We start from the raw sequence: 21,843 nt of genomic DNA, 5'->3' as shown, positions 1-21,843 counted from the left end.
ACCCTTTTCTTCTTGGGACTCTTATTAACTGTCAAATGCTAAGTTTTTGGGGCCTGTATGCAGCAATTTCTAAATAGCCTACCTGGGTCGTAAAACAAGGCCTGTACAGCATTGTTTATGGCAATTTGTTTATTTATTTGTCATATTTATACTCACCACAATCACAAGACACTCATTCTTTTTAATCCTTTGAACCCTTGCTCCATTCCTGGAGTTGTTATTCCCTGTTTCTTTCACTGGACTGCTGTGTTGGAGTAACAGGACCGTTCTTCTTTGTGCACATGTTGGAATTACTTGACTGCCATTCCTTGGTCTTTCCCTTACTCCAGATGCTAGTAATCATCTCAGTGGAATCTTCATAGGCCAGGTGCTGTAATCAGTTTCTGGGACATAAATTCCCATCCTATGTTTGAATTCTTCTAATTTTCTTTCCATGTTCACTTTAACTGTGGTTTAGCATGACATCTACACTAAATAAGTCATCTCATTTAACTACCATACGGCAGTCAGCAGTAGGTTTGTAAAGCCAATTTAGTTTGTTTCAGGTCTGAATTATGCTTTGTAAATGGCTGATTAACTAAGATATCAAACCATAGTTGGGAATCTGCCTTGCAAATACCAGGTGGTATAAATTTTTGCTTGCTATTAAATTTGTATTCACAAAAACCACAGCAAGGATTTTGGCTTGATCTCAAGAGTTTGTTGTACCATGGGCACAGTTTGATTTAATGAAGTTATGAAGCTGAGTAAAAGGGAAATAAAAATGAAGAGTCAAATCTATACCATCATTGGATTATGGTAAGTTAGAAATCCAAAATTGTGATCCAAGTTCCTAATTACCGTAGTATATTTCAAATTTTGAGGAAGTCCTGCCTAATAATGTCCTATCTACTTTACTACTGTATACTGATATCATGCAAGAATAATGCAAACACATGAATATCCACATGCATACATATACATTGAACAAAATTAAATCTTTCCTACTTCCTAAGGACAGCGATTCAACATTACAAGGTTTGCAGCACTTCCACTCATCCAGGGCTTTATCACATTGCAGACAGAACCTCAAGAAACTTTACAAGATAGAATATAGTAATGTCTACTAAATCAGCTTCCAGCGTAGGTGACTCAATCAATGTTACCTCAGAGTGTATTACCTGTATGCACTGTTGAATGATAAATTATTCAACAGGGATTAAAAACATTCAATGGTATTAGAGGAGATGGAAGATACTCAGGTCTACTGAACACTATTTTATGACCTTGAATTCTTTTTAATTCAATTCAGTTTGGTTAGTTTGCTTCCTCCCTGTGAAAAGCAGGTATAGACATGGCTGATGGCACTGAAATTTTTCAGTGGCTGTGTCAATATTGTGGAATATTCTCTTGAGAAGCTGAAGTGATTCCCTATTCCACCCCACCCATATTGCCTCCTACTCATTAGTAAATGCATTTTTATTCCATTGTTATTCCTACGGATAACGTTACACTTTTCAACATTTATTTTAATGTTGGTTTTAGTTACGGAGTTCGTCTTTGCTGGAATTAGCTCCTTTTCACATAGCAAAATAAACTTATAAATGTGACTTCATTAATAGTTATTTTCTCTCTTTGTAATATAGATTTGTATCTACAAAGGAAGGAAATATTGTTTCTCATTATTATTGACAGCTTTTGCACAACTACTTCTGCAAATCAATCAATCAGTTTATTATAGTCATAGACCAGTACAACTAAAAATGCACATAACATGTCTACTTAAATATCTTAGATATAAAACTACTACTGCAAATTTGGAATGAGCAGAAAATATATTGGATTATCTACAATAGGTCAGCAAAGGTTTCTGAATGAATTGTTTAATAATAGCAGAAAAAAGTTTTCCTCTTTTCTTTATTAGCTTCTTAGAATCTATTAACTGTAATAAGTCAGTGTGTCAACAAAGACTCATGGACACAGTGGATAATTGACTCTGCCACTTGAACTACTGGTTTTCATTTGCTCCACTAGTTGCCAACCCTTATTTTATGTCCAGGTTGGCAGACCTCAAGTGCCAGTAAAGGTCTCAGAAGCCTAATGTCTGCCCATACTTGGCATAAATTAACCATCTGGTATTTTGGATTATTAAATAAAGCTCTTTAAGAGGGAAAGATCTGACATTTTAAAAAGAAAATATCTACCTAATTACCATATGAATTATATCCACAACATTGAATGAAACTCTAAGCACTGTATACTGTCCATCAATAATTTATTCTGTACAGATCCTCATAGAATTCAATAGCAGAAGAGCAAGAACTTAAACTGTATTTCAATCAAATGATTGTGCTTACTGTCTTTCTGGTTTGTAGCACACCTTGCTAAAGATGTGTGATTAACAATTGTTGTAACAATTATTAACCTATTGGGGTACTTTGAATTGCCTATATTTATAAGTGACCCCTTCCCTAAAGAAGGGAAGCCTAAAGAGCTTACCTGTAGGAAGAGTGCATAATATTCTTGAATTAACTGTGACAGATCTAAACTGGATTTAGCTGGACTATGTATTTGCACAACTTTATGTGTGAGAAAACCATTTTTATAGATTTATTTTATAATATCAAAATCAGGTTGTCCAAAGAAAGTAATCCATTATACCAGGCCCTCACCAAACAAGCTGTAACTGTGAATGTCAAATAATATGAGATTTTATTTGCAAAGAAATATTCAGGCTAAGATGTAAGATTGGCCGTTTCATTGTATAAATAATATGCAGGTATGCCATTATAAATGTTTGTATGCCAGAAACACTCGAAAATGTGTGATGGTGATGATGATGAAATAAAAATTGTGACAACTATTATTATTGAAATGGAAAGACTTGGAAGAAAAAGTCAACTATAACACCAGTAATAATCAGAATTTTTGGAGCCAAAACACTTTACTGGATTTGGCACTGCTGACTTCACAAACAACCACCTTACTTGATAAGATGCAGAGTGTGAATAGAAGCAAAAGTTTCTGTTCTCTAAGTAGCTCACCAGAGGAGTACAAGCAAAGACTTGTTGATCCGGTGTTTATAGTTCAGTATTCTGTTAGAGGCCACTGTGCATATAAAATAATTAGTCTAAGCCTGTGTCTAAAAACTAAAATTATAAAGATGTTATTTCATTGTAGAAGCAAAAGTACCAGAAAATCCCAAGCAGCCAGGTTCTTGGCTTAGCATGTTTGCTGAATCTAAACAGCCAAAAAGAAAGAGAGTAAGGGACACAGAGGTTTTCTAAAAAAAAAAAAATCCTTGGAAATCCACTTTTTCGGTGTTTGATAAAGCTAAATATGCCCATTAAAACATCCTATCGTGTTTAAGTGTATGCATACATGTGCATACATGTATATACACAGAGACAGTGTGTCTGTACACACACACATACACACAACTATCCTTTTAATGTTTTAATTCATCTTTAATATGGAAAGCTATTTAAGATCATTCATACCAGTGAAATTCAAAAGTACTACTTGACACTTGTTTTTTAAACCCTTCATGTTTTTGTTCAAAAGCCAAGCACTTGTTTAAATGGAAGCTATAAAATGGTTCTTTAAGGAAAAAAGAAAAAATATCTATGGGTAGGTTGATACCTTACTTCTGATATGTAATTTCTGATTGCCCGTTGGTAGAAATGTGGAAAAACTGATGAAGAGGCAGCCCAAGTCTATGTTCCAGTATACTAATTATGCTTATATATTGTTTATTTCATAAAATAATGAATTTTTATGTCTATATAGGACAAAGATGACATACAGTATCTATTTCTCCCCCCCCCCAAAAAAACCCTATTTTTTTCTCTTCACAGTCTACTCTCTCTCTCTCTTTCTTTTATTAATATAGGGATCCTCTAAGAATTCAGCAGCTGCAGAACCAAATCCGACTGGAAAAAGAAGCAGACCAGTGGTGTCATCAGAAGCAAGCTAGTTTCCTCCAGAATCTTCCTTTGTCCCCAACTTTCCTCCCTCCACCTTCATTCCAAGAGCTTGAATCCAGCCACTCTCCTGCTTCTCCTGTGCAGATGAGCGTTCTCAATTCTCATTCTGCTCCTGCCATGCAGACATCCAGTTCTTTCAACTATGCCCGTCCTAAACAATTTATTGCTGCCCAAAATATTAGCCCTGCTTCAAGCTATGTAACACCGTCATCTGGCTCTTCCACGTCTAGTCTCCCATCCCCAATGTCTCCAACTGCTTCTCAGAAGCAATTTGGTAAAACATCTGCCCCCACTTTCTCTCAGCCATTTGCTCCTGAGGGTGAGTACCCTTGGTCTCCTTCCCCACCTCCTCCTCCTCCCCCTCCCCCTGTTTTTAGTCCTACATCTACTTTTTCAGTGGCAGATTCCTTTCCACTACCACCACCTCCTCCACCTCCTCTCCCAGCATCTTCCCCCTCGCCTTCCCGCAGTTTTTCCCCAACATCCAGATTGTCTAGCTCTAGTCAGTCTCCAGCAGCCTTCCTCAGCTCCATGCTACCATCTCAGCCACCTCCAATGTCAGTTAATGCACTAGGACTTCCCAAAGGCGTTACACCACCGTAAGTATGAACATTTGGTGAACATCTCAAAAAATTTTTTTTCTTATTCTTAATTTTGAAAGGCATGAATTCATAGTATGTACCAACTCTAAATAACTATATTTTTTACAGTAGAAGAGGGGGAAAGTGTTTTTCATAATTTTTCATTAAGAGAATTCTATTGTCTTTGATTTACAAATTGATAAAAAATTTATACTTTTGTCGTATGAGCCTAATTTTATCTCATTCTCAATTATCCAAAATTTAATAGTCAATTTTCCAGTAATTTAATATTCTGTATCTTGTGCATCAGGAATCCAGATTTACAAGTTTCATTTGAATGGACAAAAATGTTTATTATTGCTAACTGAGCTCTTTAATGATGACTAATTCAGCTTCATTCCTTGAAACCCCCTTTTTCAAAAAGTCCTTATATGATGATCTAACTGGAGTACTGTGCCATCTATGAATGATTTTCAGTGCAAATACTGTTTTGTGACATACTAGATCTATAAGGAAATGTTTGCCTCAGTTTGTTCTATTCCTCCACTGCTAAATTTATTCTGAAATCAGTCTCCCATATTTCTCTATTACCTTAAAGTTCCGCATCTCAGTACTGACTAATATTTTATGACTTCTTGATTTTAAGTTCATTCTGGTTCTTAGTCATTTTAATTATTTGAAGTTCTGTTGAAATCCTTGGTTCCTGCTCTTATTTCATTTTTTAATGATTCTTTGCAGGCATGACCAAAAAGTCTCTTCTCTGAGAGGATTATTTGTATAAAAGTTCTAAAAGTTTTTTTTTTTTAACTCTGTTTACTCCCATTTATTCTGTGGTCTTCTCCATACTACTGTTAAGATACAAGAAGATGGGTACTAACAGCAAGGGGGCATGGGAAAGGGAATGGCTTTTATGCAATATCTAATGACTAATATGTGTGTGTATGCATGTGCGTGCCTTTGAGTCAGTGTTGACTCCTGGCAACTGCCTGGACTAGTCCCTGCACTTTTCTTGGCAAGACTTCAGAAATGGTTTGCCATTGCCTCCTTCCTAAGGCTGAGAGACAACAACTGGTCCAAGGTCACCCCGCTGGCTTTGTGCCTAAGGCGGGACTAGAACTCACAGTCGCCCAGATTCTAGCCTGGTGCATTAACCACTACATCAAACTGGGTCTTCTTTATATGCCTAATATAAATTTCCTTTAAAAGGTCCATCTTTATTTTTATTAAACATATTTTACAAATCTATTTATCACTATATGGTCCACCTCCATATTAAATTTTGTATTTAACAGGCCTTATAATAGGAGCGATATTTTATTCTTGGATTCTTTTTCAAATTTGTTTGTTTTTCATTTGTCTTGCAATATATTCAGGTGGCTATCATTTAATCAAGTGGGCAGCACATTAAAAAGTGTAAGCTTTGAAAGATGCATCATTTTCACCACTTTTATTCTGCTACTGTGCTTCAACTTACTTTTTTTCACCACTTGGCAAAGTCTTTTATAATAGCTTTCCAAACTGGAATATAATTAGTTTGAAAGAATTCATTCAGGTTCTTCATAATTATATTTTAATTGCATTTTAATTTGTATTGTTTTAGATTTTGAATGAACATCTTGCGGCTGCCTAGTTTGTATGATGTGCATTTCAATTGATTTTATTCTGTATATTTTACTGAAATTATATTTTTAGTGTGCTTTATTGTAAACCACTCACAGGCTTTGGTTATTGGGTGATTTAAATTTTTAAATACATTTTAATTAATTAAAAATAAAAATGTCCTAGAATGTATGTTATTAATGTATAATTTTTGAAATAAGTTATCTATGGCTGTAGAGAGTAAGAAAGAAAACCATCACAAGGATATGCAGGAACCATTACTTAGAAAAAAGAGGGTGAAGCATTTTTAAAGTTCAAAACAAAACAAGATAAGTTTTAGAAGTAGCTCAGGCAGATGCCTCCCTGATTCACTGGAGTATAAGAAGGGGGAGGAAGTAGAACACAGAATGGCCCTGCCCTTTTTTGCTAGAAGATGGTGGTTGCTCTTTCCAAAGGAAGATGCTGTAGGAAGCAGATCCATTGCATAACCCTCTAAATGGTCACCCAGAAGGCTCAGAGTTCAGAAGGGCTTATTTCAGGAAAAAACTAGGGGATTTTTGCCTAGATAGTTGTTTCTTGGACCAAGGAGAAAAATGTTAAGATTTTTTTTTATTGTATCTCAGCTAAAGCATGTTCAAATGCCAGAAGTTAATTCAAATTCATCCCCCCCTCCTTTTCTAGTGACTCCTTCTATAAACAGTTTATTTTTTAATGCTACTTACAGTTCTACCAATGTAGAAAATGGACAGATGAAGGGGATAAGAGCAAGAGCCTGACATACTTTCCCTTCTGGATATAATGCTCCTCTGGGGGATCCTCCTGGATTTTATTAAATACAGTTACTAGAAGAGAAAGAAAGATCCCATGTTCTTCAAAGCAGTGCATCAAATCATTAAAATCTATAGGAATTGAGAGGTTTAAGGAATATTAGACAAAAAATAGTTTATTATTATTACTACAACTACTACTACTACTATTGTTTTTATCTGAGTGGACGCAGCTGGTAGTTTCATTCAGATAAGCCTGTTTTTTAATGATTTCACTTCAGTAACTACTGAATGACCAAATGTTCACTGGTTTTCTCACTTATTACCTTAAACCAGGTTTTCCCAAACTGTGAGGTGTATCTCCCATGGGGAGGTGCAGACAAAGTCTGGGGGGAGGTATGAAGAACCTTTTAGTTACATCCACCTTTCCCAAAGTTTCATTGTATGTTTTCATTGTTCATTTGTGTTCATTTTGGTGTTTGGATTTTTAGGGAAGGTGCGTACATTAAGATTACACTAAAGGGAGGTGTGATGGGAAAAAGTTTAGAAACCCCTGCCTTAATCAAATGTAATTGTGAGCAGTGACATATTTGTTTATTTATTTATTCATTCAATTTATATAACCACCCATCTCACATAGGCAGCTCACAAACTTACACACACACACAAATAAAAATAACCAAAATCATAACAGAAGAACATTAAAAAACATTAAAACAATATAAATTTACTTAAAACCATAAAAAAACAAATCTGCAAGACTGCAACCCAGTTTACTAACAATATAAGTATTTAGCAGGCTCCCCACCACCACAGATTCAAATAACTAACTAAATAATACCACCAGATCCCCAGGCCACATGACAAATAGCCAGTCTGCAAGGCCAATAAGGTCAGGACCAGTCTGATCTTATGGGGGATGATGTTCCCATGGGAGGGTGCCATGGCAGAAAATGCTCTCCTCCTGGATCCAGGCAGATAACATTCCTTCGTGGATGGGACCCATAACATACCCCTTTTGCCGGGCCTGGTGGGACAGGTAGATGTGATTGGGGAGAGGTGGTCCCTCAACATGAGGGTTAATATCTCTAAACAGCTGTTGCTGAGCTGATTGGGATAAGTATATCCCACAATTTACTGGAATGGACTGGCCAGCTATAGGAAAGGCTTCTGACAATAAATGTGCCAGTACATGCGATGGTAGTAATGATTTATATCCAGTGGTAGAGCCTGTTGTACATGAATCTAGACCCATATGCACACATTTTTGCTTGGGGCTGGGTGAGGATGATAGAAAAAGTGCTCTGTATGCAACCAACATGCTTCCTAATATTCCTATATCAGCTTTCCTCAATTTGGTATGCAACAGATGTGTTGGACTACAATTCCCATACCCCCAGTGTGAAGTTGTGCCTCTATATATCTATACAGCACCAGGTTGATGGTGGCTATCTAGCCTTTATTGGTCTGTAGCCAATATACGTATATATTGCAGTAGGAATTATGAGTCTTTGTTCCATTCCTACAAAACTCTTGTTTCTTGGGCCAAGGAGAAAACATCCTCTTCTAGTTACTGCAGCTTTGATAACTAAGCCTATTGTTTTCCTCTTTCTCCAAATTAATTGGGGGTGAGTAGGGGAGGAGGAAGAGACAGAACCAATGCTATGCTATTAGGTTTTCCACCAAACAGATTTTTCTGGATTTTGAGAGACTTGAGGAGGGTACTAAGAAAGTTTTTATTCTAATCCCAGTTAAGACTAATTTTATTATTGTTACAGTTAGCCAGATATTTAGACTGGATTTGGCATTTTTATCCACCTATCGAGTCCTTCCCAAGGACCTGGGATAGGCAGATGTTGTTTGATGGTGTTAAAGGTTTCTCCTTCTCCTTCTCCTTCTCCTTCTCCTTCTCCTTCTCCTTCTCCTTCTCCTCCTCCTCCTCCTCCTCCTCCTATCCTGCCTTTTATTTTTATATATGTGTTGGTGTGTGAACTCAAGGCACTGAACATACTTAATTCTCCTGCCATCTATTTTCCCCACAACAAAATAGAAAGCAACTGGCCCAAAGTCACCCAGCTGGCTTTCATACCTAAAATTAGGGTTAGAACTCAGTGTCCTGGTTTCTAGGCCAGCACCTTAACCACTAGATTTTTTTTAACTGTTAAATTTAATTAATAAGTATTATTATTAGAAATATGGCAGGTAGGTGCCCCTTCTGCACTCTAGAGTCATTTAGAATTCTGAGAGGGTGTGATAGACGCAGGTGCTAAGGGGGACTTGGTTTTTTACAAGACTAACTCCTGGGGTGAATATGGTCAGTTTATATTCCCTATATGAAATCAGTTGGAGCAGAGAGACTGTGGACATCAAGAGAAGTGCCTGGTGGGACATTTGGGCCTGCAGGCATCACCTTACCTCCCCCTAGTGTAGCCAATTCATTTCATTCTTCCTCTCTGAGATAAGAAATGTCATTACTGAATCTTTGTGAAGAAACACTATGCAGATCAGGGGCAGAGTTATCCAAGATTTCATATGCTATAACTTCATTCTCTGACCATGTAATCCTCTTTGTAATTTTTCTATTCTGTATTTTGATTTTTAGGCATACATGCACTCAAAGATATGACAAGCAGTATAACATATCTTTATTTAGATGTGACAAATTAACTAGGAGTTTTACTTAAAGCAGGGACATGCAACATTTTGGTTCCTGGGCCTCATAGTCCCTACAGCCTTGAATGCAGTTTCCAGAACAGCCTGTTAAACACAGAAAGAATTAAATGTTTTGAATTTGTTTAACTTAATCTGAATGTTAAATTAAACTTAGTTCTCATCTTTGCCCTATCCATGTATTTTACCTGTTCCCATCTATTTTGGAGAGTGAAGTTCTAGCATGGCACTCTCAGCCCCTCTAAAATAGTGCATCCTGACTTAAATGGAAGAGAGGCATTATAAAAGCCAGTCCAGTAGCCAGAAAGATTGTCCCATTAAATGGCTGCATCTGGAAGAGTTTATTTTCCATATGCCTTTTATCTCCTTGTATTTGTAACTGATTGCTGGAACTGCATAAAATGCTTTTTTTCCAACAAATAATACCTTATTGTTAGTATCAACTAAACAAAGCTGTTATGCATCTATTGTACTATGCCTGAGAGCAAGAAATGTATGCTGGTTTGTGTTCGTGTCTCTTGATAGCCCATGAGCCAGCCTTTCACTAATTTTTACTTAGCAGTCTGACAGGGGCCTCTGCACATAGTCCCTGCAGACAGCAGTGCAACATTCTGTCATGTTTTGTAAAAAAAAAAAAAAAAACATCATTGTTAATTTGATTTATTTTTTTATTTCTATAGTACACTATAGCATTTTAGCCAAGATCGAAATGTTTCTGAGTAGAGCTAAATAAAATATACATAAACCTAAGTTTAAATTGTTTTTAAATATGAAATAAATCCCCAAAATGTCATATTAGGGACACATAATAAAATTAAAAGTGAAAGAAAACGAACCCATTTCTTGAGAAAAAAAATCTTAAAATTCATAACACATGGATCCCAGCCATATTTCTTAGAAGAAAATTACACCAAGGATGTCTTACTACTAGACAGCTCTATAGCTCTTGCCTACCAACTTTGTGCATCTTGATGACAGCCGGTGAGGAGAATCTCTGATGATGAGCTTAATGCATAGAGAGGTAGAGAAGGATGTAAGTGATCTGTCAAATAACCTAGCTTAACTAATACAGTGCTTTTGCATTTTGTCCAGAAACACATAATCAATATATCTGCTATACAGTTAATATCACTGTTTTATTCTTTTCAATAAATGTGAGATTATGTCCCCTGGATAGAACCTATAAGCTCTGTTATTTTGCAGTCACTGGTCTTTACATGATCTTTGATGCAAATTGAACAACACAGTACTTGATTATTTGCACCAATGACTGAAAATACTCATTTTTTTTCTAAAGTGATATATCCCAAACAATATTTTTCAGATGGGAAAAATGACTTTGCTTTTTTGTTAATCAAAAGCTTCAGGAAGCATTTCTGACATCTCCTTTCATGTATTGATACTATGAACCAACTTCTTCTAAATTAGTGTCCTCCAGATGTATTGAACTAACTCTTAATTTCCAACCAGGTGGTTGTTAGAGTTGGCAGATATATCTGGAGGGTATGTTGGAGAGAAAGCTAACATAAGTTGTGCTTGTATGATGTTCTTTGAATCTGCATGGACATGGAACTGTCATTCAGAAAATTAACCCAGTTTTCTGGTTTTGTACAATTTGATGAACCATAAATTAATGTCATGGTGTGGGTTCATGCAGCATGGCATGCTAAAATATGGATGGCTAGTTAGTGACTCTGTATGCATCACAAACACAGCTACTAGCAAGATACTATGAGGTCCTTTTAGAGCAACATTTTAGTAATCTATCTGGCCAAAAATACTCCTGAAAGGCTCACACAGAAATCACGATAACACCAATTTTCCCTGCTGTCTTCCTTCTTCCCTGAAGCTCTTACTGAAGCAACTGTTGATAGGTCAATGCTTCATAAATTAAGGAGATACCATTTTAATAATAAATCAACTGCAGTGTACTTCTGAGAACAGCTATAAATGTTAGCATCAGTGTCATAATCATTTTTCAAATTTTTATTCAAAAAATCGGTGTATCCTGTTAATTTTGTTAATGATTATCCAAAACAGTTGCATAGTAAGATATAACTAATTGTGTAAAATAAATTTTAAAAAGGAAAGTAAAAGGTATATTGTCACACATTAAAATTACTATTTTTATGGCTCTGTCATTTGCCATAAAACACAAAAATACAGCATCTTAATGATTTCTTAAATTTGGATTTGACAGATGCAACATAATGCCATCACAGTTTGTATAGCTTCTATGTTCTGTGAAGATCTCATTAACGTAGCTATCAGTTCTGCACTTTAGCACTGAGCAGGCATTGGATTCCAAGGATCTTTCCAACCCTTTCATTCCATGTTCCTGTGATTCTGTAAGATTGCTAATGGCAACATTGCATATTTTGGACCTCCTGATTCAGTTTGAAACAGCATTATGTACAAGATTCTCCTAAGCAAGTCATGGAAATGAATTAGAATGTTGCAGATGGATGGATAGATAATACATTCAAGCAAATTACTTCAATAGTAAACCTATAATGAGTTTGCAGTAAATACTGCTATTCTAATTGAAAGCTTTCTCTGCATGAAAATAATGAAAACTATTTCCTCATTTATAAGATATACTTATCAATGACAAATAGTACTTCTTTGTCGTCTGTTTCTGATGTATTACTGCTTGTGATATCAACACTGACCCAGAAAAGAGGTAGCAGAAGGTTCTGAAAAATCCTACTGTCCAAAGTGAGAACAGAAGATCTCCCAAAACAGACTAATATAAGAATACAGTTTAATGGCTGGAATCTAGAATAATTGTACTCCACATTGAAATGTTTCATCATATCCTTATAAATAAAATCTGTTTAGCAGGACATACAGTATGTATATTCATAATTATCAGTCATCTAAGTAAGATGCCTTCATTACAATTTGTGGTAATGAATTATGTACCATAATTATATGAAAATTATAAATAATACCAATTCACTATAAATTAAATTTGGCTGTATTCCCATTTTTTTCTCATCTCATGCTTTTAATTTTTTAACCTTACCATTCCTTTACTCTCTTTATGTACTTTACATAATGTTGCTTATTCAGAGGAGGTATGTATTTTTGTATAACACTGATTAAAATAAAACATTAATGCTCATTAAAATTATGATTTCTGTATACAGACCCACAGTGTTTGTAAACTATTAGTGTTTTATTTGCAGGGGATTTCCAAAGAAAACAGGCAGAACTGCCAGGATTGCATCTGATGAAGAGATTCAGGGCACAAAAGATGCTGTTATCCAGGACCTGGAAAGAAAACTTCGCTTCAAGGAAGATCTCTTGAACAATGGCCAACCAGTATGTAGTTGCAAGATTCAAGAGGGACGTTCCACATAGAGCTTTCAGCAGTTTTCTCAATTGCTTTCTTAACTTACGTACATTTGGAAAGAAATTAACTTTTGTTTTCATGTGGATTTCAGTTTTATATGGTACTGTATTCTGTTTTATCTAGTCTTAAAATAGTGGAAGAAGGAGACAGATCTTCAATACAGAACTGAGTTCCAAGGTCCAAACTGAAATACTCTCTAGTGTGGTTTTTCCATCATGTGCTGAGATTCAATGTAGATTGGGTGAGGAAGATAATATGGGACCCCAGTGCTTTTTTTCACTCAGAAGTTTCTTCCACTTGTGTGATGGGATCTTTCCATCCAACTTACAGTTATTAGATCTGGAAAAATGCTACCTGTAATTGGTCTATTTATGGTTTCTTTGACCACACTAAAGTTATAGTCTGTCTTTTTATATTGCCCCAGAATTTCTAAGTTATTTTTATTTAATCAGTTTATATTATATTATTACTTTTCAGTATCAGCATAAAACTGTAGGCTAGTAAGGAAATTCACTTCTGCTATTAGCAGAATAAGAAAAGAAAAAAAAGATTAATGAGCACCAAGAAACACTTTTTTTCCTGTCCATTCCTGCTTTCTTAAAGGTGAAAGATTACTTCATGTGCTTTCAACAAAAAGGCAATAAATATGTTTAACACCTATGGAGGCTGCAGGAATCAGGCATGCCTGTTGTGTAAGAAAAAAACAACAATAAATTATATAGCCAGGACATGGCTGAAATCCCCTTGTATGGTCCACAGTTAAGTACTCTTGAGTGAGTTTCTAGGATCACTGCCACCAATTAGAATTTCATCTTCTAAATTATAGCTTAAATTTTAACTGTAGTTAATTGGTCACCTGAAAAAATCATCTGGAATATTCATATTTGTTTTAATTTATATCTTATATTTTCAATGAATAGTTCTATAAAGGAGCAGTAAAACTCATAACACATGCTCTTTCCTCTCCTGCTTACCTCTTTTGGTGTTAATGCTTTGGCAAAGTTTAGTCTTTGTCAGTAAAAATCAGTAAGTAGGGCAATTGTTATTGTGGTATACTTGCTTTAATGCAGATATTATATGAAGTAATATACAGTTATTACACTGGAGTTATATATTATTGTTTCTGTTTGTAAATATCTTGAACAACACTTTGTAGTAAGGCAGTACAAATTCCTTCAATATGTGTATAAAATATAAATATGTAAAGCAAATGGAAACCAACAAAATGAGACTTGGTTGCAGGGTCATAGTATGTGTTCTCCAGATCTGTTGAACTACAACTGTCATTATTCTAAACCAACATAGGCAAAAACTGCAATACAACCTGCCCAAACTTGTAATCCTCTAGATGTGTTGAATTTCCAGCCAGGATGGCCAAAGGCAGTCCTGGATGTTGCCAAGTTAATGAAGTTTGCTGTAACAAATTAGCTTCTTTGTCTAAACTTAGAACAGGTTTGATCCAGAGGTCTCCTTTCTTGGACAGAGAGTCTTTAGCAAAAAGGGCCTGTGGATTCAATCCATTGCCAAGATAGGTTCTAATTGTACAGATAGCTCTGGAGTCATTGAATGTACTCTGATCTGATGTAAGTGGATTTCTTATTTTCTCTGGGCTGCAAGAACGAACTGTTCCTCCTATCTTTCTTCTAGAAAGAAAGCTAGCAAATTTCCAAGAAACATTATCTTAAAACTGGCAGCTCTGGAATCCCCTTTTTGCCTCCAGAGCTTTTTCTGACTGTGATTAGTGAAAATTGATGGCACTATTTCCAGCTATTTTAAGGCATGAAACTCACAAAAACTGTAGCAGAAGTCCTAAAATAAGAACAACACTCCCTAGTTCACGGAAGTCATGAAAATGCTAGTCCCGTGCCATTTATGATTTTGCCCCACATACTTTATTTCATCAGTCTGCCCATTGATCTTTGGTAACCTCCAAAAATGTTGACTGTGGCTCTTGATCAGTAGAATTTTGTCTACCTCTGACAGAAATGTATTAGTTACATTGGAGGATGTGTTGAAATTTGGAGTATACTATTCATGTATTCATTGGTAGGTGATGGAAATGTCGTCTTCTTCTTCTGGTTTAGAAGTTAACATATGAGGAGAAGATGGCTCGTCGATTGCTGGGGGCTGACAGTGCTGCAACAGTCTTCAATATTCAAGAACCAGAAGAGGAACTTGCAGAACAGGTGCTGCAAAATAGCTTTCCACTCACATAATAAAATAGCAATTTTCATGTTATAATTGTCTTGTTTTTGAGGATGATGAGAACATTGCCTGCATTTACACATAAAGTTTAATCCAGGTAGGTAGGTAAACTATTTTATGGTCTTTGACCAGCATGTAGTTAATCTGGGATTCTTAAACAGTGACCCTAACAAGCTAATCTAGGCTGGTTCTTACAAAAAGCTAAACCACAATGGCTAGGTTCACATATCAATTAACACCCCCCCACACACAAAAAATCCTTACATTATGGCTTAGTTGTGCAGGCCAATATATGTTTTCATAAAGAGATTCATACTTCATTACATGTTTATAGGGCCAGCTTCATATTTCCTTCCCCCAAGTCTGGTTACCTAAATGGAGTTGAATTACAAGAAATTTTGGATTTGAAGAAAAGTATTCAGGCTTCAGGATTTAATCTTCTGATCAAAGTTATTCTGTGTACCAGCTATAGATAAATTTCAAAGTAACGTGATATCAAATCTACATAAAATGTTTTGGTGTGGAATATTCTGCTTTTTAGTAACACTCCAGCCCAAGAGAGGAGGACATTGGCCTGGTTGTTATACTTTTGGTTAAATTTGAATATGTCTGCTCATGCCCAGTGGCTCCTCCATAAGTGATGTGCTAGTAACCCATCCAACTGAGTTTATATAGATTGTATAGATTGAAATATGTTGTCCAAATGTAGGAGCCGGGTCTTTTTGCCCAGAACTATCCAAAGAAAATAGCTGTTTCTTCTTTTGTATTTGCTTATGCCTATGTTCTGCATCAGATAAAGGCTGCGTCCTGAATTTGGAAAACATGTTTAAATAAAACACGGATAGGTATACTTCTAGCTGTGCCAAGTCATAGAACCTAAGCCATAAATCTAACTTGCCCTATATTTTCATCAGACAACTGAAATGATATATGAATGCAAGAGTTCTGAAGTACTATCAGGTTTTCTTAGTACTGTATGATACTTCTCCCCTCTATAAAATATAGCCCTTTGGGCTGCATTAACTTGAACGTGAATTGCCTATATATCAGGGCCTAGGGAATGAATGGGGCTACTAGTATATTAGGTGTGAATTGGCCTTCTTCAGTTTTTAATGGCCTGCTTTATGGACAATCAACATTGCTTGTTGTGGATTCAGGTCTGCAAAGTGGACTGAAAGATTCCACGCTTGCTCTGAGGCTGTCCTCCCATGGTTTGCATGCATGGGAAGAAACGTGTGGTGTCCTTTCTGTGGTGTTTTTTTTTTTTTAAGACAGTAATGTTTTAGTTGTATAGTAGATAGATATAGACAGCCGTAAAGTATGAAGAAATTGTGGAGATAGGTTAATCACTTAACTAAGAGCTGGTTAATTTGAAGCAGAAATGGAAGGTTTTATAGGCTGCCCAGATTATTTTGTTACAGGCCAAGGCATTTATACTTAACTGCATAGGCAGATGCTTGATTATTCCTACAAAAAAAAGAAAAAAAGATGGGATCTGAATTTGGCCTATACAGAGAACAGAATCCAATAAAATCAAGATGATTTCGTTCAAACTCTTGTACGATCATTGAGAAGCAATTGTAATGCAAAATACAGCGTTTCTTCCCTATATTATCACATGGAATAACGATTTTAAGATCTCCTTAAATTCTCATTTCTTCTGTCCTTCTGCTTTTCATTATTTCAACACCAAATATAGTCTCTGCATCTTGAGATACCTTTTTTTAGTCCAGAAGAAGAACAACATTTCTGCATTTTAATGAAATGACTGGTGGTCATCATTTATAATCAATTCTGAAAAAAGATTTGTCTGAGATTATTGCGGAATTCTCTTACACTTCCTTTAGTGTCCATATTTTTTTCTGCTTTTACAGGGAACTGGTTCTGTTGATGCTTCTATAGTGACTCATGAGGCTGTGCAAAAGGTTCCACTTTCCTTTTTTTCTTGCTTTCCTGTCTGTTGACCTCTTGTCACTTCCTTTTTTGGCTTTGTAATGCTGTTTCCAGAATTTAACCATTGCTTTCTTTCTTTTGCATAATTCTCTAACACTCATAACGTTTAAGGTTATTCTTTGTTGTACAGTATTTCCTTATTCATGGGGAAGGTTGGTTTGTTGTATGAAAACCATGATGTGTAGCAAAATTAAATCCATCAATTACATTTATTGGTTGGAACCCGACACCTCCACCTCAGACCATTTTTAGGGAGGGCAGTTCTCCAGGCCCCACATATGGAGTGGATCCCATTCAAAATATGGTTCGTTATTTAAAATGATCAAACGGATTGTTATTCTGCATTCAGGGCAGTAAACTTAACTAATTAAATATAATCTAAGGGGTTATTTCAGTATTTCCAGTCCTTAAAGCAGAGACATTGTAATCTTTAAATCCACCCAGGAATCCTATTGTGTATGCCCATTGCTCAGCTAATATATTCATTTATATTTTGCTTCATAGAGTGCTGTTTTTAATGTGCCCTAAATGTCTACATTTTAAAAAAAATCTGGAAAATTGAATTAGTTATAATCTCATCAAATAGCCTGCTGGATAAAGTAGCCTTAAAAGACTAACTTTATTTTTTTGTTATTTATAGGAATATAAAGTCTCCAGTTTTGAACAGAGACTGATCGGTGAGATTGAATTTAGACTGGAGAGATCTCCAGTAGAAGAGTCTGATGATGAAGTGGAGCATGGGAAAGATGTTCCTGATAACAGCCTGGCCCCGTATTTTGAGATGAAACTTAAACACTACAAAATATTTGAAGGAATGCCAGTCACCTTTATATGCAGAGTGTCTGGAAATCCAAACCCAAAGGTGAGAAAAAAGAAGAAAACCATCCTTGGACATTTCACACAAAACATTAAAGAACTCTTTCATTGGAGATTCTGTAAAATATGCTCTTTGGGCTTTTCTAATTTCCTTAAAATGTGACCACCCAAATTTTGAATATGTAGAGTTTTTTTTAACTCGTATCAAAATGGCTGTATAGTATAGCCATATGAATAATTAGGATGTTGAATTCCACTGCATATACTTTCAGGTTTTTCCTCAATGTTCAGTGAACTGGAAGATCTATTAAGCCTTTTGGGATATTCTTTGGAGCTTTCCCAACAGGTAGATTCTCAGTTCTACTGGTTAGAACTGATAGTCCAAAAGCCCTTTTGTTAATGACAAACTTAGACATGTAAACAATATAATACTTCTGTTCTAATCTACAACAGACTTCACATGTTATCAGTTCAGCCATGCTTCGTAATACGCACAGCAAAAGAAAATTCATGGCCGCAAAGGTTGGGATGAGCAGGAATTGGGAACCTGGGGTTCTCCTGATGGCTTGAAATACAACTGCCAGCAGCCCCAAGCCAACCCAACCAAAAAGAAGCATGCTGGAGCTATAGTTCAGCAATAAGTCACATTTTCTATACATGTGTTTGTTGTTGGTGGTCCCCAAAGAGTAGCAAACCCTTCTCTACTTTGTATAGTCTTGATATTTCTTAATCTCAAATGGATTTTGTAAACTCTGACATTCTCTTTGGGGTGGTTTTTTTGTGTGCCTTAATGGAGCTAGAATCAGGGGCAGTCATAGCCATCCATTCTGATAGCTGTTTTCCCTCTTCAAGCCATCATTTCTCTCTTTCTGACATCTTTTCTCTCTCTGCCAAGCATCAGGATGCCAGTAGAGCTCCCATAGATCTGAACTGAACTGCATTGAATGCTTGGAAAAATCTGTTGAAATTAGGTGTAGGGCTACACATTGCCACAGGGATGTTGTTATGAGATCAGAGGCATTGCAATGTTATATAGAATATGCATGTCAGAATGTGTAACTGAACATTATTATGTTTGAAATGCTTCCTAAACAACCCCACCATGCTTAATTTAACTTTCTTGTTCCCTGAAATTGCTCTATTTTACTAGCAGCCTGAGGTTATACTGCAACATGATGTTTTGGTATGGTGGTGCTCCTAGTGGTTCAGTGAACAACATTTTTGCTTCTTGTTAAGTCTTCCTCCCAGATTCTGTTTAAGATGTGAATAACCAGTACAAAACTTGTTTCTCACAAGTATGATTCATGAAATCACTTCAAGAACATATATTTTGTGTTCTAAATGATGCATGAGTTCTAAGGGACCTTGGGGTCCACCTCTGCTTTGGGAGTTTAAAAAAACATGAACAGAGGAGAAATCTTTTGAATACTGTGATATTTGGAATAATCTCCTCTTTCTCATTACTATTAAATTTCCAATTATGAAATGGAAGATAAATGTATCTGTGTGCATGTGTGCGTAAGCTGATGCCTTTACTGGGTATCAGTGAACAAAGGGAGCCTTTCAATTCATGGATATGACTGAAACCTAGTTAGTGATTTTACTGCTAGAAGGGTAAAATATCATTTTTGATCATTCTGAACATCCCTTCATCCTGCCACTCCTCTAGAAGTTCCCCTAGTCCTTTTGAGCAGATTTTTTTAGTGGTACAACAAAAGGAAGAATAGTGAAATTATTTATTTTCCCTTCCACTGGTGAGATATCCATGAGCACAACAGCGCTCAAATAACAGCTTCCACTAACAGCAGGAAATTCAGGATCCCAGGCATAGGAAATAGTACAGTTTTTTCCTTCCTTCCTTCCTTCCTTCCTTCCTTCCTTCCTTCCTTCCTTCCTTCCTTCCTTCCTTCCTTCCTTCCTTCCTTCCTGATATAGAGACATTGAAATCTAATCTTTTGACTATATCTCAATTACGAACTCCAGTAGTAAAATACATCTGAGGATAATACACACAGAAGGAAACTGCCTTAAAGGTGAACTTCAAAATTTTGAGATTCTGGCATTTAGTTTCCTGTATTTTATATTGATAATCTTTTTACCCCCAAAAATTTACTTCAACTCAGTTAAACTGTGTGTGGTTGATTAAAAAAAAATTAAAGATGTTATTTAACTTGACACAAGCAACGTGCAACAGTAACATGAGATAATGGTAATTTTCTAAAGGGAAAACATTTGACTACATACAGAATATTGCTGTGGGGCAAGAGGAAGGAATTATGTATTAATTATTATACAACTGAATTAACAGTAAAAACCACACTCAGTCATGTTAATCTAGGACACCAGGCATAAACTCCTTTATGTATCTAACTTGCTTAATTCTTGGCAAATCTCCAGATTCTGTAATGAAAGAAGCATATGATAAAATAATTACTGGCTCTTACAAGACCAACATTTAAAAAGTAATATTAGGAAATCTGTGTAGTGTGCAAGTTCAAACTTATTTTTGCAGCTAAGCCTTTGCTAAGATTTAGGGTTTACAAACAATAGCTCGACTTTTTTATTTGAGACATTAAAACTGTGCCATCACATGGTTGTATTCAGCCTTTGTTGGCAATGTCAATGTTTTGCAATCCAGCACATACAGATTAGTACGAGACAGAGCAGGAAAAAAATACTCTTTGCAGTAGCACTGTCCTTGTCAGTATCTTGTAACCTTATATGGAAGTGTGAGACTCAATCAGTATTCCTCCTTTAATGGGTATTATTAAAATTTAATGCATAGCTTTATCTCATGCATTGAATATAAATAGGTGGTGGTCAAGCATCAGAAAAGTTAAGAACTTGGCAGAATTAATTGTTGTGGTATTTAACAGTTTTGGATAATTTCTACTTTTTATTTTTCCCTGGAAATGAAAATGAGACAATGATGCTGCTTTCAGAGGAGTTGACTGCATTAAAACTGTTTGCTAAAGGGATCCAATTGTCATGAGAATTAGCAAGTTCTCTTAATCATTCCTCCTGACCTAGTTCTTCAAAAGCCCTTTGACCAGCATCTTTCATTCAAGTCCCCCAAGATTAAAGATCTTCCTCAGAGTTTTTCCTGCATTACCTCTTTATTCACTAACATCTGACACAGCCAGTTATGAGCATATTCCTGTAGCCTCATTTATTCACACAGAGAAATAATGCTTTAAAGGATTAGTTTGTCAGGTCAGTTTGTACAACTGGGGCCCATATGTATCTGAGCCTATAGAAAACTTTCTTTCGGCTCCTGTTACCTATGATAAACAACCCCAGTACTGAACATAAATGATACAGCTGCTGTTTTTGTCTATGATACAGCATCGTGTCTCAAAATGGCAAGGTAAGTATTTGTATTTGATGAACTACTAGGATTAGTTTAATAACAGTATACATTAGAAAGCAGTCATAACTGAGTTTGATCCAGGAGTCAAAAAAAGGTAACATTCACAGTTGGGTAATACTTTTATTAGGCCCAGTGAAAATGATGCACAAGAGAATGCACATTTTTGAGTTCTCCAAAATTGTTTATCAGATGAGATGTTACTGAATGCAGGAAGGAGGAAGAAGCACATAGCTAAAAAATTAGACCAGATGTTCAGATCAAGACTGATGAACACTTTGTGTTTTCATAGCTGCGGGGGAAGGAGGCAACATTTTCTTGTCTAATGAAAAGTTCTGGAAAATTCAAAAGCTGCTGCATTTTTTGGGTTATTTTGCTTGGTCCAAATAAAGATATTACCATACTATTGATTTTGGAAAAAAAGAAATTAAGCCCTTTACAGTATTATATAATTGAAATCAGTTTTTTTTCATTTAATAATTATCAATATGATCATTGAACTTAATTATGATTCCAATAATTCCAAACAGCAAAAACACTCAGCATTAACAAACTCAACATG

The 21,843-nt window shown here is 35.8% G+C and overlaps 1 protein-coding gene across 3 annotated transcripts in view; it reads left to right on the top strand.

The window, feature by feature from the left end:
* Window positions 1-21,843, top strand: part of PALLD (palladin, cytoskeletal associated protein) — a 238,671-nt gene that overhangs the window by 200,745 nt on the left and 16,083 nt on the right. For 2 of the 3 annotated variants that reach the window (XM_088132473.1, XM_007429815.4), the window contains 5 exons: window positions 3,872-4,564; window positions 12,774-12,909; window positions 15,025-15,126; window positions 17,020-17,070; window positions 17,739-17,960. In XM_088132473.1, coding sequence (XP_087988599.1) covers window positions 3,872-4,564; window positions 12,774-12,909; window positions 15,025-15,126; window positions 17,020-17,070; window positions 17,739-17,960 — 1,204 coding nt within the window. The remainder of the gene's footprint in view (window positions 1-3,871; window positions 4,565-12,773; window positions 12,910-15,024; window positions 15,127-17,019; window positions 17,071-17,738; window positions 17,961-21,843) is intronic. The other variant, XM_088132480.1, reaches the window with a different exon arrangement.

Source organism: Python bivittatus, unplaced genomic scaffold (assembly GCF_059951505.1).
Source record: "Python bivittatus isolate LINGU-HERP-01145 unplaced genomic scaffold, Pbiv_v1 ctg000070_np1212, whole genome shotgun sequence".
NCBI classification, from domain to species: Eukaryota; Metazoa; Chordata; class Lepidosauria; order Squamata; family Pythonidae; genus Python; species Python bivittatus.
Note: the sequence above shows the minus strand (reverse complement) of the source record. Positions and strands in the feature narration are given on the sequence as shown.